General features: G+C 34.5%; 2 protein-coding genes across 2 annotated transcripts; one reads left to right on the top strand and one right to left on the bottom strand.

Annotated features, from left to right (window-relative positions):
• LOC109710952 (thaumatin-like protein) lies at nucleotides 386-9,386 on the top strand. The gene is made up of 3 exons (XM_020233776.1): nucleotides 386-694; nucleotides 1,266-1,938; nucleotides 9,003-9,386. Exons 1-3 carry the CDS (start codon nucleotides 637-639, stop codon nucleotides 9,130-9,132), a joined length of 861 nt encoding a protein of 286 aa, XP_020089365.1. The 5' UTR covers nucleotides 386-636; the 3' UTR covers nucleotides 9,133-9,386.
• On the bottom strand, nucleotides 9,841-14,888 carry LOC109710953 (3-hydroxyacyl-[acyl-carrier-protein] dehydratase FabZ-like). Its single transcript, XM_020233778.1, has 4 exons — nucleotides 14,533-14,888; nucleotides 13,331-13,391; nucleotides 13,062-13,206; nucleotides 9,841-10,374 (listed from the first exon to the last, which is right to left on the bottom strand). Exons 1-4 carry the CDS (start codon nucleotides 14,768-14,770, stop codon nucleotides 10,123-10,125), a joined length of 696 nt encoding a protein of 231 aa, XP_020089367.1. The 5' UTR covers nucleotides 14,771-14,888; the 3' UTR covers nucleotides 9,841-10,122.

Here is a 15,212-nt window from a genome sequence, read left to right as displayed (position 1 = left end):
TGTTAAGGGAGTGAAATATAGATTTTTTAAAGTTAGAAAGGAAAAAATAAAAAAGCGAATATTTATAAGAAAATTTATAAAAAAAATGTTCTATAATTTAGCCAAAAAAAAAAAAAGAAGAGATACAGAGACTAATTAAATTTCAATATAGGCTATCCATAAATTTCACACAGAATCCATTCAACTTTGAATAACCCAAATAAAGCATAAAACAAGCTCATGAAACATGAAGTTTGGAAACTGGAGCAGAGACTGAAAAGAACATCCCTGAATCAGAATGAGACTCAGAAAAAATTAAAAAAAGAAAAAAGAAAAAAGAAGAGAGAGAGAGAGAGAGACAGAGAGAGAAAATGAAAGAGAAAAGAAAGGAATCTCATCCACATGCATACACACACTCTCTCTCTCTTCTCACATTCTCCTCAAGCAAGGTAGCATCTCTTTCCCAACTCTCATGCATCACGTATTCTCTCCCTATACCTACATCCCCTTACCTCTTTTTGTTGTTTCTAATTAAAAATGTGATCCTTTGGATGTTTATATCTCCACTCTGTTCACTTCTTAAACTGCGCAGAGGCAGGGAAGGGTAGAGATAGAGATAGAGATAGAGATAGAGATAGATAGAGAGAAAAAGGGAACATGGATAGAGCTCCAAGAGTAATCTTATTGATAGCTTTCCTCTTATGCATCTCACCAGGTACTTCATCTTTTCTCCTTGTTGTCATGTGATGTATCTATATTGGCTTATTCTAATTCAACTGATTCGACTGGATACATTAGCTATCCAATTTGTAAATTTTTACTGCCCTCTATTTTCAACACTCTTTCTTGAATCTATTTCCAACACTCTTTCTTGAATATTTTTTTCTTTTTTTAATTATAAATTAAATAATTTAAGATCATATTTTTTTTAAAAAAAGAATATTTAAGTAGATATACATTATTATTTTTCTTCTTTCCTTGAATGTATATTACAACTTCTCTAATAGTAAAGAAGTTAAATTTTTTACAGAAAAATTCTCTTCTTAATGCAGAATAATTTAGAATAAGACAGAGTAATTTGGCAGGAGATGATCTTTTCGTTTGAAATTATTTTTTTTTTCTAGGAAATTAAAAAAATAATAAAAATTAATAAAAACTTAATTGAAATGATATTTTTGTAAAGTATTAGTTATAAGTTGGAATGGATATGTAGTTTGACTTAGAAGTATTTAATCCAAAAAATAATAATAATAGAAAGGTTAATAAAAATGGTGGGCGCGGCGCAGGTGCAAAACGGTCGGAGGGGGCGAGGATCTTCACGATGATAAACTACTGCAAGACGACGATCTGGCCGGCGGTGACGCCGGGCGAGAACTTCGGGGGCGGGGGGTTCGCGCTGAAGGCGGGGCAGTCGATCGTGTTCACGGCGCCCGTGGGGTGGTCAGGGCGGATCTGGGCGCGGACGGGCTGCGACTTCGACAGCGCCGGGAACGGCTCCTGCCAGACGGGCGCCTGCGGGTCGTCGCTCAAGTGCGGGGCGTCGGGCAAGCCGCCGGCCACGCTGGCGGAGTTCACGCTGGCGGCGCTCGATTTCTACGACGTCAGCCTCGTCGACGGCTTCAACCTGCCCGTGACGGTGACGCCCGTCAACGCGCAGCAGGGCGGCAAGAACTGCTCGGCCGCCGGCTGCGACAGGGACCTGAGGACGGACTGCCCGGCCGAGCTCGCCGTGAGGGAGGGCGGGCGGACGGTGGCGTGCCGCAGCGCGTGCGACGTGTTCGACACCGACCAGTACTGCTGCCGCGGCGTCTTCGGGAACGCCGCGACCTGCCAGCCCACGTTCTACTCCAAGAAGTTCAAGGACGCCTGCCCCACGGCCTACAGCTACGCCTACGACGACCCCTCCAGCATCTTCACCTGCGCCGCCGCCGACTACATCATCACCTTCTGCGGCAACAGGTGAGGGACCGGAAAACACACATAATCTACTTGAACTCTCTCTCTCTCTCTCTCCCTCTCCCTCTCCCTCTCTCTCTCTATATATATAAGATTACTGTATCATTATGAATATAGATCCTTTTATACTTATATAGGTAGCATTTGTATTGGGGATAAGAGGAGTGATAACTCCAAGGGGAGTGATAACCCCTTATCCCTCTCTTTATCCCCAAATGCAAATTTTTTATCCGAGAATAATAATTCTCGAATATCTGAAATAAGTTGGTATAACTATCCATACCAACACCTTCATTTTCTATATATAACTATCCACTATTTTTCTTATTCTATATTATCTATTCAAACGATATTTTTTTTATGTCCGGGAACGACTCAATTTTCATCCAAATGCTATTTTTTTTATCCCCATACTTGTATCTATTCCTGTAATAGCTAGTTCTTGCTTATACCCGAACCAAACGAAGCCATAAATTATCGGCCGTTGAATAAAGAGATGTACAATTAGAATGATAGCGGTCCCTAGTTAAAATAATTGTGATCCGCTAGAATTGAGTGAATGATAGTGGTCCGCCGTTAGAATAATAGTGAAAGGAGTAGATCTAATGGTCAAAAATTTGTAAGTACAAAAGGGTCTATACTCATAATTAAGAATATAGTAGCAGCACTCGTGTGTGTATATATATATATATATATATATATATATATAGAGAGAGAGAGAGAGAGAGAGAGCTAGGCTGAAATACTATTGATTGCAAAATGTCCTTTTTGCTATCAAGTTTGTATCCTTGGATGAGAAATTGTATGGTTAGAATGATATTAGTCTTTTAGAGTTGAGTGGTCCTCTTAGGATTAAGTGGTCTCCACTGAGTTATAATATTTAATCCAATAGTTAAAAATAATGGAAAGAATTGATCTAAAGACTAAAAACTTGATAGCAAAAAAGATCTTTTGCTATCAATAGGATTCTAGCCCAACTCTCTCTCTCTCTTTATATATATATGGCTATTATACTCTTATGAGTATAGAGCCCTTCATACTTATAAATTGTTTTCGATGATAGAGCTTTTGAATCGACGATCCACTCCGTTAAATATGATTTAAAGTATCTAAAACTTCTAAAAAATAAATTTCGTAATTTTTCGAAATCATAATAAAATCCATCAAATGGGCATAAAATGAACAGTCAAAATTAAACGGCGCCCCCAAAATGGATGATCAGATCCTTCAATTTAAGATCAAAGTTATATCTATAATTTTATTATTCAACTTTTAAATTTGTTTGATTTGGAGTCGGTCAACAAGCACTTTGACTTCAATATTTGAATAAGCCGTTTCATCTTTGCAATTTTTTGTTAGTATACGTCATGTAATTCTCACGACTATAAATTCAAGAAAATAAGTAATCGGATTAAATTTTAAAGTCAAAGTACTGTTGATGGATTCAAATGAAACGAATTGAAAGATTGCCTAGTAAAATTAAAATTTTAAACGAATTGGATAGACGATTCAAAATAGTTCATTAATTTGTTAAGTTCCGGGTATTTTTTCATCTTTTCTTTTTTTTACTTTTTTTTTATTTCTTTTCTTTTTTGGTTTTTTTTTAATCTTTTGGCTGCTAAATTTCACTTTTGGTTCTCCAAAGCCCATGATATTCTGATTTTTAATTTTTAATTTATTACAATTTCTTACTTGCACTTTTGTATTTGTTGTGATCAATTCTCATTAGCCTACTAATTTAATTAGTTGATTGCATATTGATATGTCGTTGATGTAGTAATCATATAGCATCTTAATTATTACAATTTCATTAATTATGATACTATTATATTACCAACACATCAATGTCATATCAATAATTAGCCAGCTAAATTAGGCTACCAATTTTTTTAAAACTAATTTATAAAATTCGAGTAAAAAATTATAACAAATCAAAACTTCAGGCCAAGGTGCCACAACTTTCATTATTCGAGGACCCAAAGAGTAATTTAGCCCCCTTTTTTTTTAACTCAGTTGATTGCCAACCTTTTTTCCATTTCTTATTTTGGACCTCAAACTTTTTTGTGGCAATTAGGTCTAAAGGTTCGTTTGTTACAAGGTTAAAGATGGTCAAATATTACTCCTAAAAATTTTTATTTTTTGGTAATTGTGTTTAACTTTTAAGGAAAATAAAAGTTTCAACTCTTTTTTAATCTTCAATAATACAAATTTGTTAATTTAAGATGGACTAGATTAAAATAAGGTAAAATGAGGTAAAATGAGATAAAAAAAAGTAATTTGAGGAGGGCTAGATTAAAATGGGGTGATATTAGATAAAGAGAAAATATATAAAAAAGTGATAGATTTTTTATCCTTCTTACCTATTATTCTCCGCCTTCTCTCTTTTAATTTTTCGCTTCTCACTCTATAATTAGTTTTTTTTTCTCTCTTCCTACTTTCTCTTTCTTTATTTTATCTCCCCTCAATTTCTCTCTCTTTACTTTTTCTCTCATTCATTTCTCTCTCTCCACTCTCTCTCCTTAATTTCTCCCTCTTCACTTTCTTCCTCGTTAATTTCTATCTTCACTCTCTCTCTCCTTAATTTCTCTCTCTACTTTCTCTTTCTTAATTTTTTCTCTCTCTTCCTTTTCTTCCATCCCTCTCTCCTTATTTTATCTACATTCACTTTCTCTCTTATCATTTTCTCTCTCATCCTTCTCTCTTTTTTTGTATCTCTCTTCAGTTTCTTTCTGTTCGTTTCTTTCTCTCTCCTCTTTCTTCATTTTCTCTCTTCTTAATTCTCTCTTCACTTTCTCTCTCATCCCTCTGTTCTGTTCTCAGTTATTGCATTATCTCTACTCATTTTCTCTCTCTTCACTTTCATGCATGAAAGAACCAAACATCATCAAAGAAAAAAAGTTTTACAAGAGTAACATCTACTCTATGAAAATTACAAAAAGAATATTTATCCCCACGGGCCGTCCCTAGAGCAAGTGGCAAAGGATTTGGTGATTGGTATCCGAGACCCAAGTTCGAATCCTATTTGATTCATATTTTTAGCTAAGTTTATTTCTAAATAAAATAAACGAAGCGGATAGCGTGCTACCTATATCTCTCAAAAAAAAAAAAAAAAAAAAAAAAAAAAAAACCCCACAACTTTTAGCCCCATACGAAACTAGTCCTAAGTATTTGTCCAATTCCATTGTTTAAAAATATTATCAACTTTCATAAAAACTGTTATGCGAGCATCAATTAATATTTACCACACCGATTAATGTCCAAAACTCAAGTGAAATGAAAACAAAAAATTAGAGATCTTATTGCAAGAAGAAAAAAACTTTGAGGACCAAAATAAAACTGAGTAAAGGTAAGGGACAAATGGTGCAACTAACCTTTTTTTTTTATGTTTAATACCGCTAGATACCATTTGGTTCAAGAACAAGCTATTCTTATTTATTCCTAGAACGGTTATAACTTTTAGGATAAGCAGGAATTAGACTAATTTCGTATTTGGACGAAAATCAAGATATTTAGAGGAAGAAGAAAATTTAAGTTTGGGTGAGTAGATTGGAATAGCAGGAATAAGAGTAATTATGATTGAAAACAAAAATAATTTATCTAAATTATAAGCATCTAAATATTAGTAAAATAATAATTTAATAAGTTAATAAATTAATTAATTAGAAAAACTTTATGAGATGATGAAGAATAATATTTAAAGGTGTCCGTGGATCGGATCGGATCTGGGTAGTTGATATACTGTACTCGTACCCTAAAAAGAAATTGATACAAAAAAAAAACTATACCCTACCCATTTAACTTCGGATCGGGTCCGGTTCTGGATACTTAAGTTAATAATATACCCATCGGGTCTATTTGAAATGGTCTGGGTAGTGACTACCCATATACTACTTGCTTAAACCGGATATAGATCGGGTACGGATCAGGTCTAGATCGGATATGGGTACCCGTATACATATATTTTTATAAATTTTATTAAACAGTTTATTGACAAATTATAAACCTATTATTATAAAAAATCCGCGTTCTAATTAGCTGCAGCCAGTCTAATAAAATTCGTTCAAAAGGAAGATTCAAGCAGTAAACAAATAGAATTAAACAAAAAGAGTAAAATAAAAATAAAAAAAATGAGTAAATAAAGAGACTAGAGTTTTTACTAGGATGAAAATATACAGAGATCCTTCATTTACAAGTACTATTGAAATTGATCTCTCAACTTCACATTGTTTTATTTACTATTGGGTACTTCACCGGGCCCAGTTCCGAGTCCGGTTCCGAATCCAGATTTGAAAACTCTTCCGGACCCTATCCATTAGAAGTTTGGGTTCGGATCGGGTCTAAGTCGGGTATGGATATAAAATATCCGGACTCATATCCGAAACTTCAATGGATAAAATTTTTTACTCGTATACTATCAATTTATTATCGGGTCCGGGTAGGGTTCGGATCGGATATGGTATATCGGATATTTTGGACAGCTTTAACGACATTAATTACTAAATAACTATAAAAATTAAGACAATATGTTAATATTATTTATTTTATTTATTTATATTTTTAGTTAATAAATTAATCAGATAAATTAAAATATTAATTATTTAGATAATATAAATATTAGTTAATGATTGAATAAGCATATCAAATAGTTAATTATTTAATTAAAAAATTAATTATAAATAATAAATACATTATTATTTAAATTAAATAATTTAATAACTTAAATAATTAATTAGTTAATTCTTAAAAAAACAATTGCATTAAATAATTATAATTTATAACTATTTATAACTTAATTAGTAGACTAATAGAGTAGAGAATAGTTTGTTCTACCTAATAGGTGAAAATATTGCTATTCGCTTCTTTAACGAATTATTCTGAAATAACCTATTAAAAGAAGGATTGTAGTTCCTAACGCTGGTTTGAAAAAATAAGAGAAATAAATTTCTTATTCCCCCTTCATTCCTTTGAACAAAACAAGGCCCTAGAGTACTCCAAAATATTGCTCTTTTATATTGTTGATGTATTAGTATTCATCATATAAAATTTTTTAATTAAATAATATGTGCAAGTTAAGAATACCATGTGAATTTGCCAACACATGAATAAATTATAAATATAATACTATGAAGGAGCCAAAGAATTTTCCTTTTTTCCTAAGTAATACATATTGATCCTACATAATACCGTCATTATGAATTGCAGATGTATTGACAAATAGATGGGACACTTATCAATTGCATGTATAAATCAATCAAAATTTTCCACATCATGTATCCAATCAGCATAGATCAATATTTGGCATGTTAATTCATCCAAGTCAATGCTGCTTTAGCACCAATTTTCACTATGCAATTTTTAGTAAAGAAATTAGCTATATATTTAATGACAAGAACTTAATTGAAACAGATGTTTTAGGACTTAAAAGCATTTTTCTTGATTCTTTACAATATCGTCATTACAGATTGCCGATGTATTGACAAACACGTGAGAATTAAAGTCTCTCGTATCATATATTGTTAATATACGCACATATAATGTGAAAAATTTTGATTTATTCATGCATGCAGTTCAAAAGTATCACATATATTTGCCAACATATCAATATCTTATAAGAGCAATATTTTAAAAGACGTAAGACATTTTTCTTGAAGGTTAATAGATAGGGTGTGATGTTAACATAATCTATATTACATCCCTGGACCAAAGTTGATCAGATTCTCCAACTTTTATTTGTCTCTAGTAAATATTAATTTATCAATACCATTATCCAAATTTACTTGATATTTCAATATCTGGAGCTTATTAGTTGTTTTAATTAAGTTTCTTTAATAAGAAAACTAGTTAACTTTGATAGAACAACATTTGAGAAGAACAAAATTTACTTTAAAGGGAATTTGATGCGAATCTTACGAAATAAAACTCCTCATACTTTGCAATTTATAATGATTATGATAATGGTTTATTTTGGTGTACCAAGTATTATTAACATGGTCAAGGGGCAAATCAGTTTTTTTTTTTTTTTTTTATTTTTTTTTTATTTTTTTTTTATCAATGCCAAATTCAATGATTTTTTTTTTAGGTACATAATACTCACCCTTTGGGTACATTTTTAGCTTAGTTCTTAATCTTTTGATAATTAAAATTCAATTGATAATCACTGTATTTTGCTCTAACCTTGATCCTCTCATCAAAATTCTCTAAAGAACCTTGAAATATAAGAAAAGAGAAGGCATAGCAATATTATGTCACTTACACTCTATTTGGATGGAGGAGGGGAAAAAAAAAAGGGAGAGAAAATAAAGTATGGAGAGAAAAATTATTTTCTATCATTTGAATGGAAACTTGAGAGAAAGGAAGAGAAATGGAGAGAAACCAAAAAAAAAAAAAAAAAACAAAGGACTTTCTATAAAAGTCAATTTTCTTTCTGTCCAAAAGTGAAAAAAGAGGAGAAAGCTATTTTCTCTCTCTCTTTTTTTTTTGTCCTTAATCAAAAAAAAAAAAAATCCTATTTTTTCTTTTCTTTTCTTTCTCTTCTATCAATCCAAGTTTTGCATTAGTGTTGAACCTAACCCTACCATATCCACTAGTGGACTGTAAACAATGATCTTCTCAGTATGTGTTGTCCATTTTGGAGCCTGTTACTTGGGTTTAAGGTAGGAAGAATACTGCAACAATGTCTCATTCATTAGTTTAAATCATAACATTTTTCTTCTTGCATTAATTTTGACTTGTTTTTATCCTCAGAAGTTGCTTGTAAATCTACATTTGCAAGCCTTTGTTTCGGTCCAGATGGAGCTTCAAGCAACTAATAAAGTAGAGCACTTTAAAATAGCAAGATCATCAGACATTCTATTTGTCAAACATCTTGCTACTACTTCTTAACGTAGATAAAAAAATAGTTTCTAAAGTTAATCCAAAGGAGTGTAGAAACCTTAAAACTTATATTCCTTTTCAAGTTACAACTATTTCTTAAACTATCTGAATAATTTACTATTAGTTAAGTTATGTGTATATTCATTTATTCTCCACTATTTGGAAACTAAGAAGCAACATGGTTCTTGTTTCAGGAAGCAAACAGTGTGCACATACCATAACAACAGGCTCATTTGCAGTGGCACAAGCAGATCTTCATCAAACATTTCTACATGGATTGTTCTACTCATCTCTAGCCTTATTGGCTCCTGGCTTTGGGTATAAAAACTATCATTTTAGTCAAAAAAATTTTTTTTTCTAAGGGGGTTGTTTAAATTGAGATTCATCCAAATCCAACCAGAATTAACTCATACTTAGATGGCAAATGTGGGTGACTAGTTTTATTTTCCATTTCATGATTCAATTATTTATTTACTGTCAAGAAAATATATGGTGTAACAGATGTATTTGATTATTTAATCTTGTAACAGAGATATGCATAGCATTCTTGATGTAAAGTGAAGCTTGATTTCTAGTTCTTTTAATTCTTTATTTTCCCCTGTTCTTTCTTTTTCCCCCTTGTTAGCAAGTAATTCAGTGTGGCCTCTTTATTTCACCAATAATGAAGTTTAGGTTGAAATAGACTTTTTGATGAACTAGAGTTACAAATCTTCTGCTGTTTGTTTCTACAACTGTGGAATTTGTTTGGCAGAAAGTAAATGATGTAAAAGTTGAAGTTCTCTATCGTTAATGTTTTATTATTTTTCCTTGGTCTTTTTCTCTGTAATTGAATTCGGCATTAGGGTGGGCCAAAGTCAATTACGATATTTTGGAGAGTTTTGAGTTTCGATCGAAGATGAGGTTACAATGAACTCGACAACAGAAGTGGGCGTTTATGTCTGAAAACCACTTCACCCCTCTCCACTTTTAGTGAAACAAACACTCTTAAACTTCAATACTGGAAACAAAATGCTGTGGTACTTGGCTATGGAATTACATAGACAAAGGCCACAATATAACAAAGTTTAAAACAATTTACTTAGCACATAGAAGGTAGATCATCAAATAATAAAACTTACACTAAAGATTCTGATAAGTTCCACATATGGCGATTATAATTTTAAATGGAAGTTTACAGTTTAATGACCATATTATTTTGAGAAATGCGATGGCGTGAAAATTGGGGCCTGAACAAAAAGAGAAATAGACTCTCCCTCATATAAGTCGTAATAATTAGAAAGAGACCAACCTGGATCATTCCGTTTCGATCACGGATTATTCAGTTCCGGTGGCCATAAGGAACTCGCCCTCGCAAACGAGCTCGCCACCGACATATGCCTTCCCTTCCATCTTTGCGATTCCGAATCTCTTTTGCAGCTTAACCAGAGTCATCCTCATGACTAAGATGTCGCCGGCAATCACGGGCTTCCGGAAGCGGACTTTGTCGATGCCTGCGAAGAAGAAGTTGTCTCGGGATCCGCCCACTTCGGGCTGCAGCATCACTAGGCCCCCGACCTGGGCCATGGCCTGTTGGAATCATAAAATCAAACAAGTTACTAAGCAGAGTGTAGAGGTTGTTGCTCATGTTCGCTCTCAGCTAAAACTACAAAGGGTTTTTTCATAAAAAGTTAGTCAATTCTATTTGAGGTTTCGCAACTTTGCCTCATTTTGTTTGTTTGTTTTGGCAACTTCGGGTCATAATCTTCTTTAATGGACTCAGAATGTCCCTAGATCATGCAACACATCAGTTGCACTAGACATAAACTTCCAACACAATAGTCCACATAAGAATGTTTTTCGTCCATAATTGCAAAAATGAGAGAATTTAAAAAAAGCAGAAAAGGGCAATTTAGGATTCGCAGCCTACGCTGCATGAACAGTATACACTGACATAAAGAGTACAGCACGAAAAATACCCCACAGAAGTTGAGATTTGCTTCAATAAACTCTTCGACAAATCCACGTGGGTTATTTTTATATGTAAAGTTTCAGCCATTTACCTGCCAAGTGATTAATGTACCCTTCATGCTTTTGCATATGGAATCCACTGGAATCAATAAACTTCCAACATATGCATATTTGCAAAGTTCTTGTGACACCACAAAGACACCCCAATAGTCCCACATCGGATGGGAATGGGGTTGTCATTGGGTTTATAAGAGATTTAGACACTAGTAATAATAACTGGACTTAAGCATTTTAGGCCGGTGTTTGGGCCCAACGAGTTATTGTTGCTAGTAGGCTGGGTCGTTATATTTGATATCAGAGCCAGCTCACCAGCCGGATGTGTGAGATGAGTCTTGGCTGAGCTAGGGTCGGAATGACAAACTAAGCCAGGGTCGATAATTAACAGGCCAAGTCAGGGTCGGAATGACAAAGGCTAGCGAGACAAGTCTCACATCGTCTGATGATCTTGGGCTGTGTGTGATTGGACTGACGAGGACGTCAGGTCCTTAATGGGGGGAGTCTGTGACACCCTAAAGACACCCCAATAGTCCCACATCGGAACGGAATGGGATTGTCATTAGGCTTATAAGAGACTTAGACACTAGTAAGCATTTTGGGCCGGTGTTTGTGCCCAACGAGTTATTGTTGCTACTGGGCTGGATCGTTACAATTCTTCTCTGACATGGTATTTACTAAGTACTAACCATAGTTATGGTTGACAAAACTGATTCAACCAGACTTTATTATGATATGCAAAATTTCCAAATTTGTAAATATACGCCCATTGTTCAATGTTCATAAGAAAATTTTCAACTTCAGGCAAATCAATAAGTAAGGTATTCAACCAAGAAAATATATCCTCTTCTCAGGAAATGAGACGGGGAACATGAATAAAGAGTGTGCTCCTTTTCATAATTCTGACCAAACTCAGATACAACACAGTCAATATCGGATCATCAAGGGCATACAGAAATTAGAATTATGAGTTTGAGGTTGAGTTGTACAGCAAAAACATCATTTAGCATGCTGCTATGTCTTCCTTAAATCCCCACTTTCTATCTTGTTGGACAGGTGGAGCAATCTACTTCAGCTAAGTTTGTCCGTCGAGTTTTGCAACCTACTTTTCTTAGTCAATAAAGTTACTATACCTAGATTCCACTCTCAAAATAAAAGATGCTCCATATTGCATCTAAACACAAATCTCATTGTTTGTTTGTCCTATTTAACACATATTTTATGCCAAACCCTAGAATATTTATCTAATTTATTGTCACATACCTTGGTTGTGGCCAAATGTTCTATTTGAGCTGACTAAGTAGCTTTTGAAGTCCTTCAAGATATCTGATGTTCGCTATAATTGATGTTCGCTAACAATAATAACAAAAAATGAGCAGTGAAAGGGGTACAATGAAACTTCTCATTGCTCCTCTGCCTTAAATCAAAAGTCAAGAGGAATTCGAATTCATGTTTATAAGTTTTACTACACTCCAAGATTACCAACAGAAACAGCACTATAAACCTAAAGCCTGCTAGCTATCCCTTACTGGTTCCAATGGAAACACTAAGACTTTCTGCAGAGATTGCATAGTTATACACACAAATCCAAGTTCTCAAAGGTATAGCGGTGCCTTTCATTTTCGCAAGGTAAGAATCTATTTAAGCACTCTTAGAGGGACTGTGCAAAAAGAGCATTCAACAAGATGAGCTGTTTCCGAATAAAGCTACTAAATACCCTGGGTGATATTATGCAAAGCCAGAAGGTACTAATACGCAGAAACAAATACACACAAATAAAATTTTAATAAGTATTATCCAGGAAGGAAGATATCATGTAACAGATGAAAGAACTAAGTGCATCCAAGCTCAAGACCACATATTCCAATGCAAAAGAACCAGATGAGATCTTTATTTTGCTCTTATTCAAGTAGGGCACTGGCAAAATTTTCAGGTGATTCACAAAACTGCTAGCCACTTAATATTCATACGAGCATGCGAAAAGAAGATCTTCAAGTGCAAACAAACCAAAAGACAACATAAATGATACAACAATAGCAAGCTAATCATGTTTTAACTGAGTGATATGGAAAAACATACGGCATATAGTGTAAACTGTTGTTGAATGGAGATTTGGGTGCAGTTTCCCTAATTCACAATCAACGCTCTCAACACTCATGAAATATCACCTAACTAAAAACACTTTTATTCAACGAAAAGAAAAATAATCTCAATAGTTGAGAAAGAAAATAAAATATAGCATACATTATTACCTCGACCATGAGAACGCCAGGCATTATTGGGCGCTCCGGGAAATGCCCAGGGAAGAAGTTATCATTTATTGTCACATTCTTTATTCCTACAGCTGAAACTCCAGGGTTGCACTCGATCACTCTATCCACTAGAAGAAATGGAAACCTAGCAATTCCAAAGAAACATGATATATTTATACCCTACAATTTCAATCATGCAGTAAATTTACACATTACGTGACAATATTAAACATCAATCATACAAAGTGCAGCAAAATTATGCAGCTCACCTATGGGGGAGGATCTCACGGATTTGATTGATGTCCATGACAGTTGGAAATGCCGGGAACTCTTTGAAACAAAAATAGAACCAAAAGAACAGATCATCAAAGAGGAACTCGGCTCAATTTACAAAGCGTAAAAATGTATGGAGACCCCTCTTCTTCAGGCTATCTCAACATTAGATCCTCCAACTATTGTTTTTTTGGTTAAAATGTATAGACACCATTAAACTTCACCCATTTTGAAATTTACCCCCTAAACTTTTTTTTATTTGATTTACACCTTCTCTGCTTACTAACCGTTTGATTTAACTCCTTTTAGCAATTTTGAGGATTCCATTAGAATCAAAACAAACGTCCACGAGAGATGTATGTGATTAAAAATTGCTCTAGTGAAAAAGGAGGTCACGTGCATCTCTTATGGGCATTTGATTCTAACATAATTTCCAAAATTGCTGGGGGGAGGAGTTAAATCAAACAGTTATTAAGTAGAGAGGGCGTAAATCAAATAAAAAAAGTTCAGAAGGTCAATTTCAAAACAGGTTAAAGTTCAGTGGGTGTCTATACATTTTAACCTATTTTGTTTCAGCACCCATCAAATGTTAATATTTTTAATTTCTGTTATTTCTCCAAAATGAAAAGAGATTCATTAAAATTAACGGTTCTTTAGCTATCGAAAGCCAAGAGTTAACAAAAATGCATTCAAAACAGTTAAATTTACCAGAATCACTCATAGATTTGACCAAATTCATGACTAAATTGATATAGATAACGAAAATTGAAATAATTGTTCGAGCCTATATCAAACTGACCTAAAGTTGAGGGGTTCCGCAGACATTTCTCACCATTTAGAAACGCTAAAAATGTACAAAACTTACCTCTACTATGATCCTTCTTGATATAACTACCCATCCTCGCAAGCTTTTGATTTTAATACCTAATCTTTTAATTTATTTGATTATAGCCATTTGGCGGCTCTTTCACTACAAAATTTGAGCACAACGCTTGCTCTAATTAAATACAGTTACACAAATTACGCGAGATACTCTAATCAATCTCACTAAAATAATCGACGCACTCGACCAAACCAAATTAGTTTAAAAATTACGAGATTAGGTAGCCACATTAAAATGAATCATAGCTCAGGTACGGTTCATACATGTTTACATTTTGGAAGAGAAATGCGGAGGCGATTCAAACGAAGTGCTTACTCTTCTCGATCGGGACCTCCGATTCCGCGGCCTCGGTGGCTTCCACGGCGCAACGAGCGACGAGACTCCTCGGAGCCTTCGACGAGGCGGGGGATTTAGGGTTTGGGTGGGACATGGCTATCCGATTCCGAGCTCGATTCGCGGAGAGGGAGAGGGAGACGAGATCGCGATGATGAGGAGGAGGAGGAGCGAGACGAGAGGCGGAAAGGAGCGATCGCGCCATGGCGGAGGATTCCATGGGGGAGAGAGACAGAGAGAGAGAGAGTATTGGGGGGTGTTTTATAGTGAGAGTGAGAATGGGGGAGGTGGATGGGGAAGGGAACAAGAAGGGCGTTGGGATTGATGTGTGGGGGGGGGAAACTGCGGGGGTTAGAGCGTTCGGTACAATTTTGTATTGTATTTTAATACGTTGCAAACTTTGATTCGGATCTAGCGGTTGAATGGTATCATTCTTTTACTTCCTGTGATGAAGTATACTGATCGTACAATTACGCCAGCGCAAGTAGCAAAGATTTTAATTTTGAATTCTAATTGATTTATATTTTTAGCTAAATTTATTTCTGAAAAGCAAACGAAACGGATAGTATGTTATCTTTCTTTTTCAAAAAAAAAGTATATGGACCGTTTAGTTGTACGCAATTATAAATATAATATGGTTAAAAATATGTCATACAGGCAAG

This window comes from Ananas comosus, linkage group 5 (genome assembly GCF_001540865.1).
Source record: "Ananas comosus cultivar F153 linkage group 5, ASM154086v1, whole genome shotgun sequence".
Classification (NCBI taxonomy): Eukaryota; Viridiplantae; Streptophyta; class Magnoliopsida; order Poales; family Bromeliaceae; genus Ananas; species Ananas comosus.
This window is presented reverse-complemented; position numbering and strand designations above follow the sequence as displayed.

Bases quoted from the DNA above. Each gene is read 5' to 3' on its own strand.
- LOC109710952 (XM_020233776.1), top strand. From the start codon at position 637: ATGGATAGAGCTCCAAGAGTAATCTTATTGATAGCTTTCCTCTTATGC. The intron at 695-1,265 runs GTACTTCATCTT...GGCGCGGCGCAG, and splicing joins CCTCTTATGCATCTCACCAG to GTGCAAAACGGTCGGAGGGG. The intron at 1,939-9,002 runs GTGAGGGACCGG...TTCTTGTTTCAG, and splicing joins ATCACCTTCTGCGGCAACAG to GAAGCAAACAGTGTGCACAT.
- LOC109710953 (XM_020233778.1), bottom strand. From the start codon at position 14,770: ATGGAATCCTCCGCCATGGCGCGATCGCTCCTTTCCGCCTCTCGTCTC. The intron at 13,392-14,532 runs GTAAGCACTTCG...TTTGTTTCAAAG, and splicing joins GGAGGTCCCGATCGAGAAGA to AGTTCCCGGCATTTCCAACT. The intron at 13,207-13,330 runs GTGAGCTGCATA...TGGAATTGCTAG, and splicing joins CGTGAGATCCTCCCCCATAG to GTTTCCATTTCTTCTAGTGG.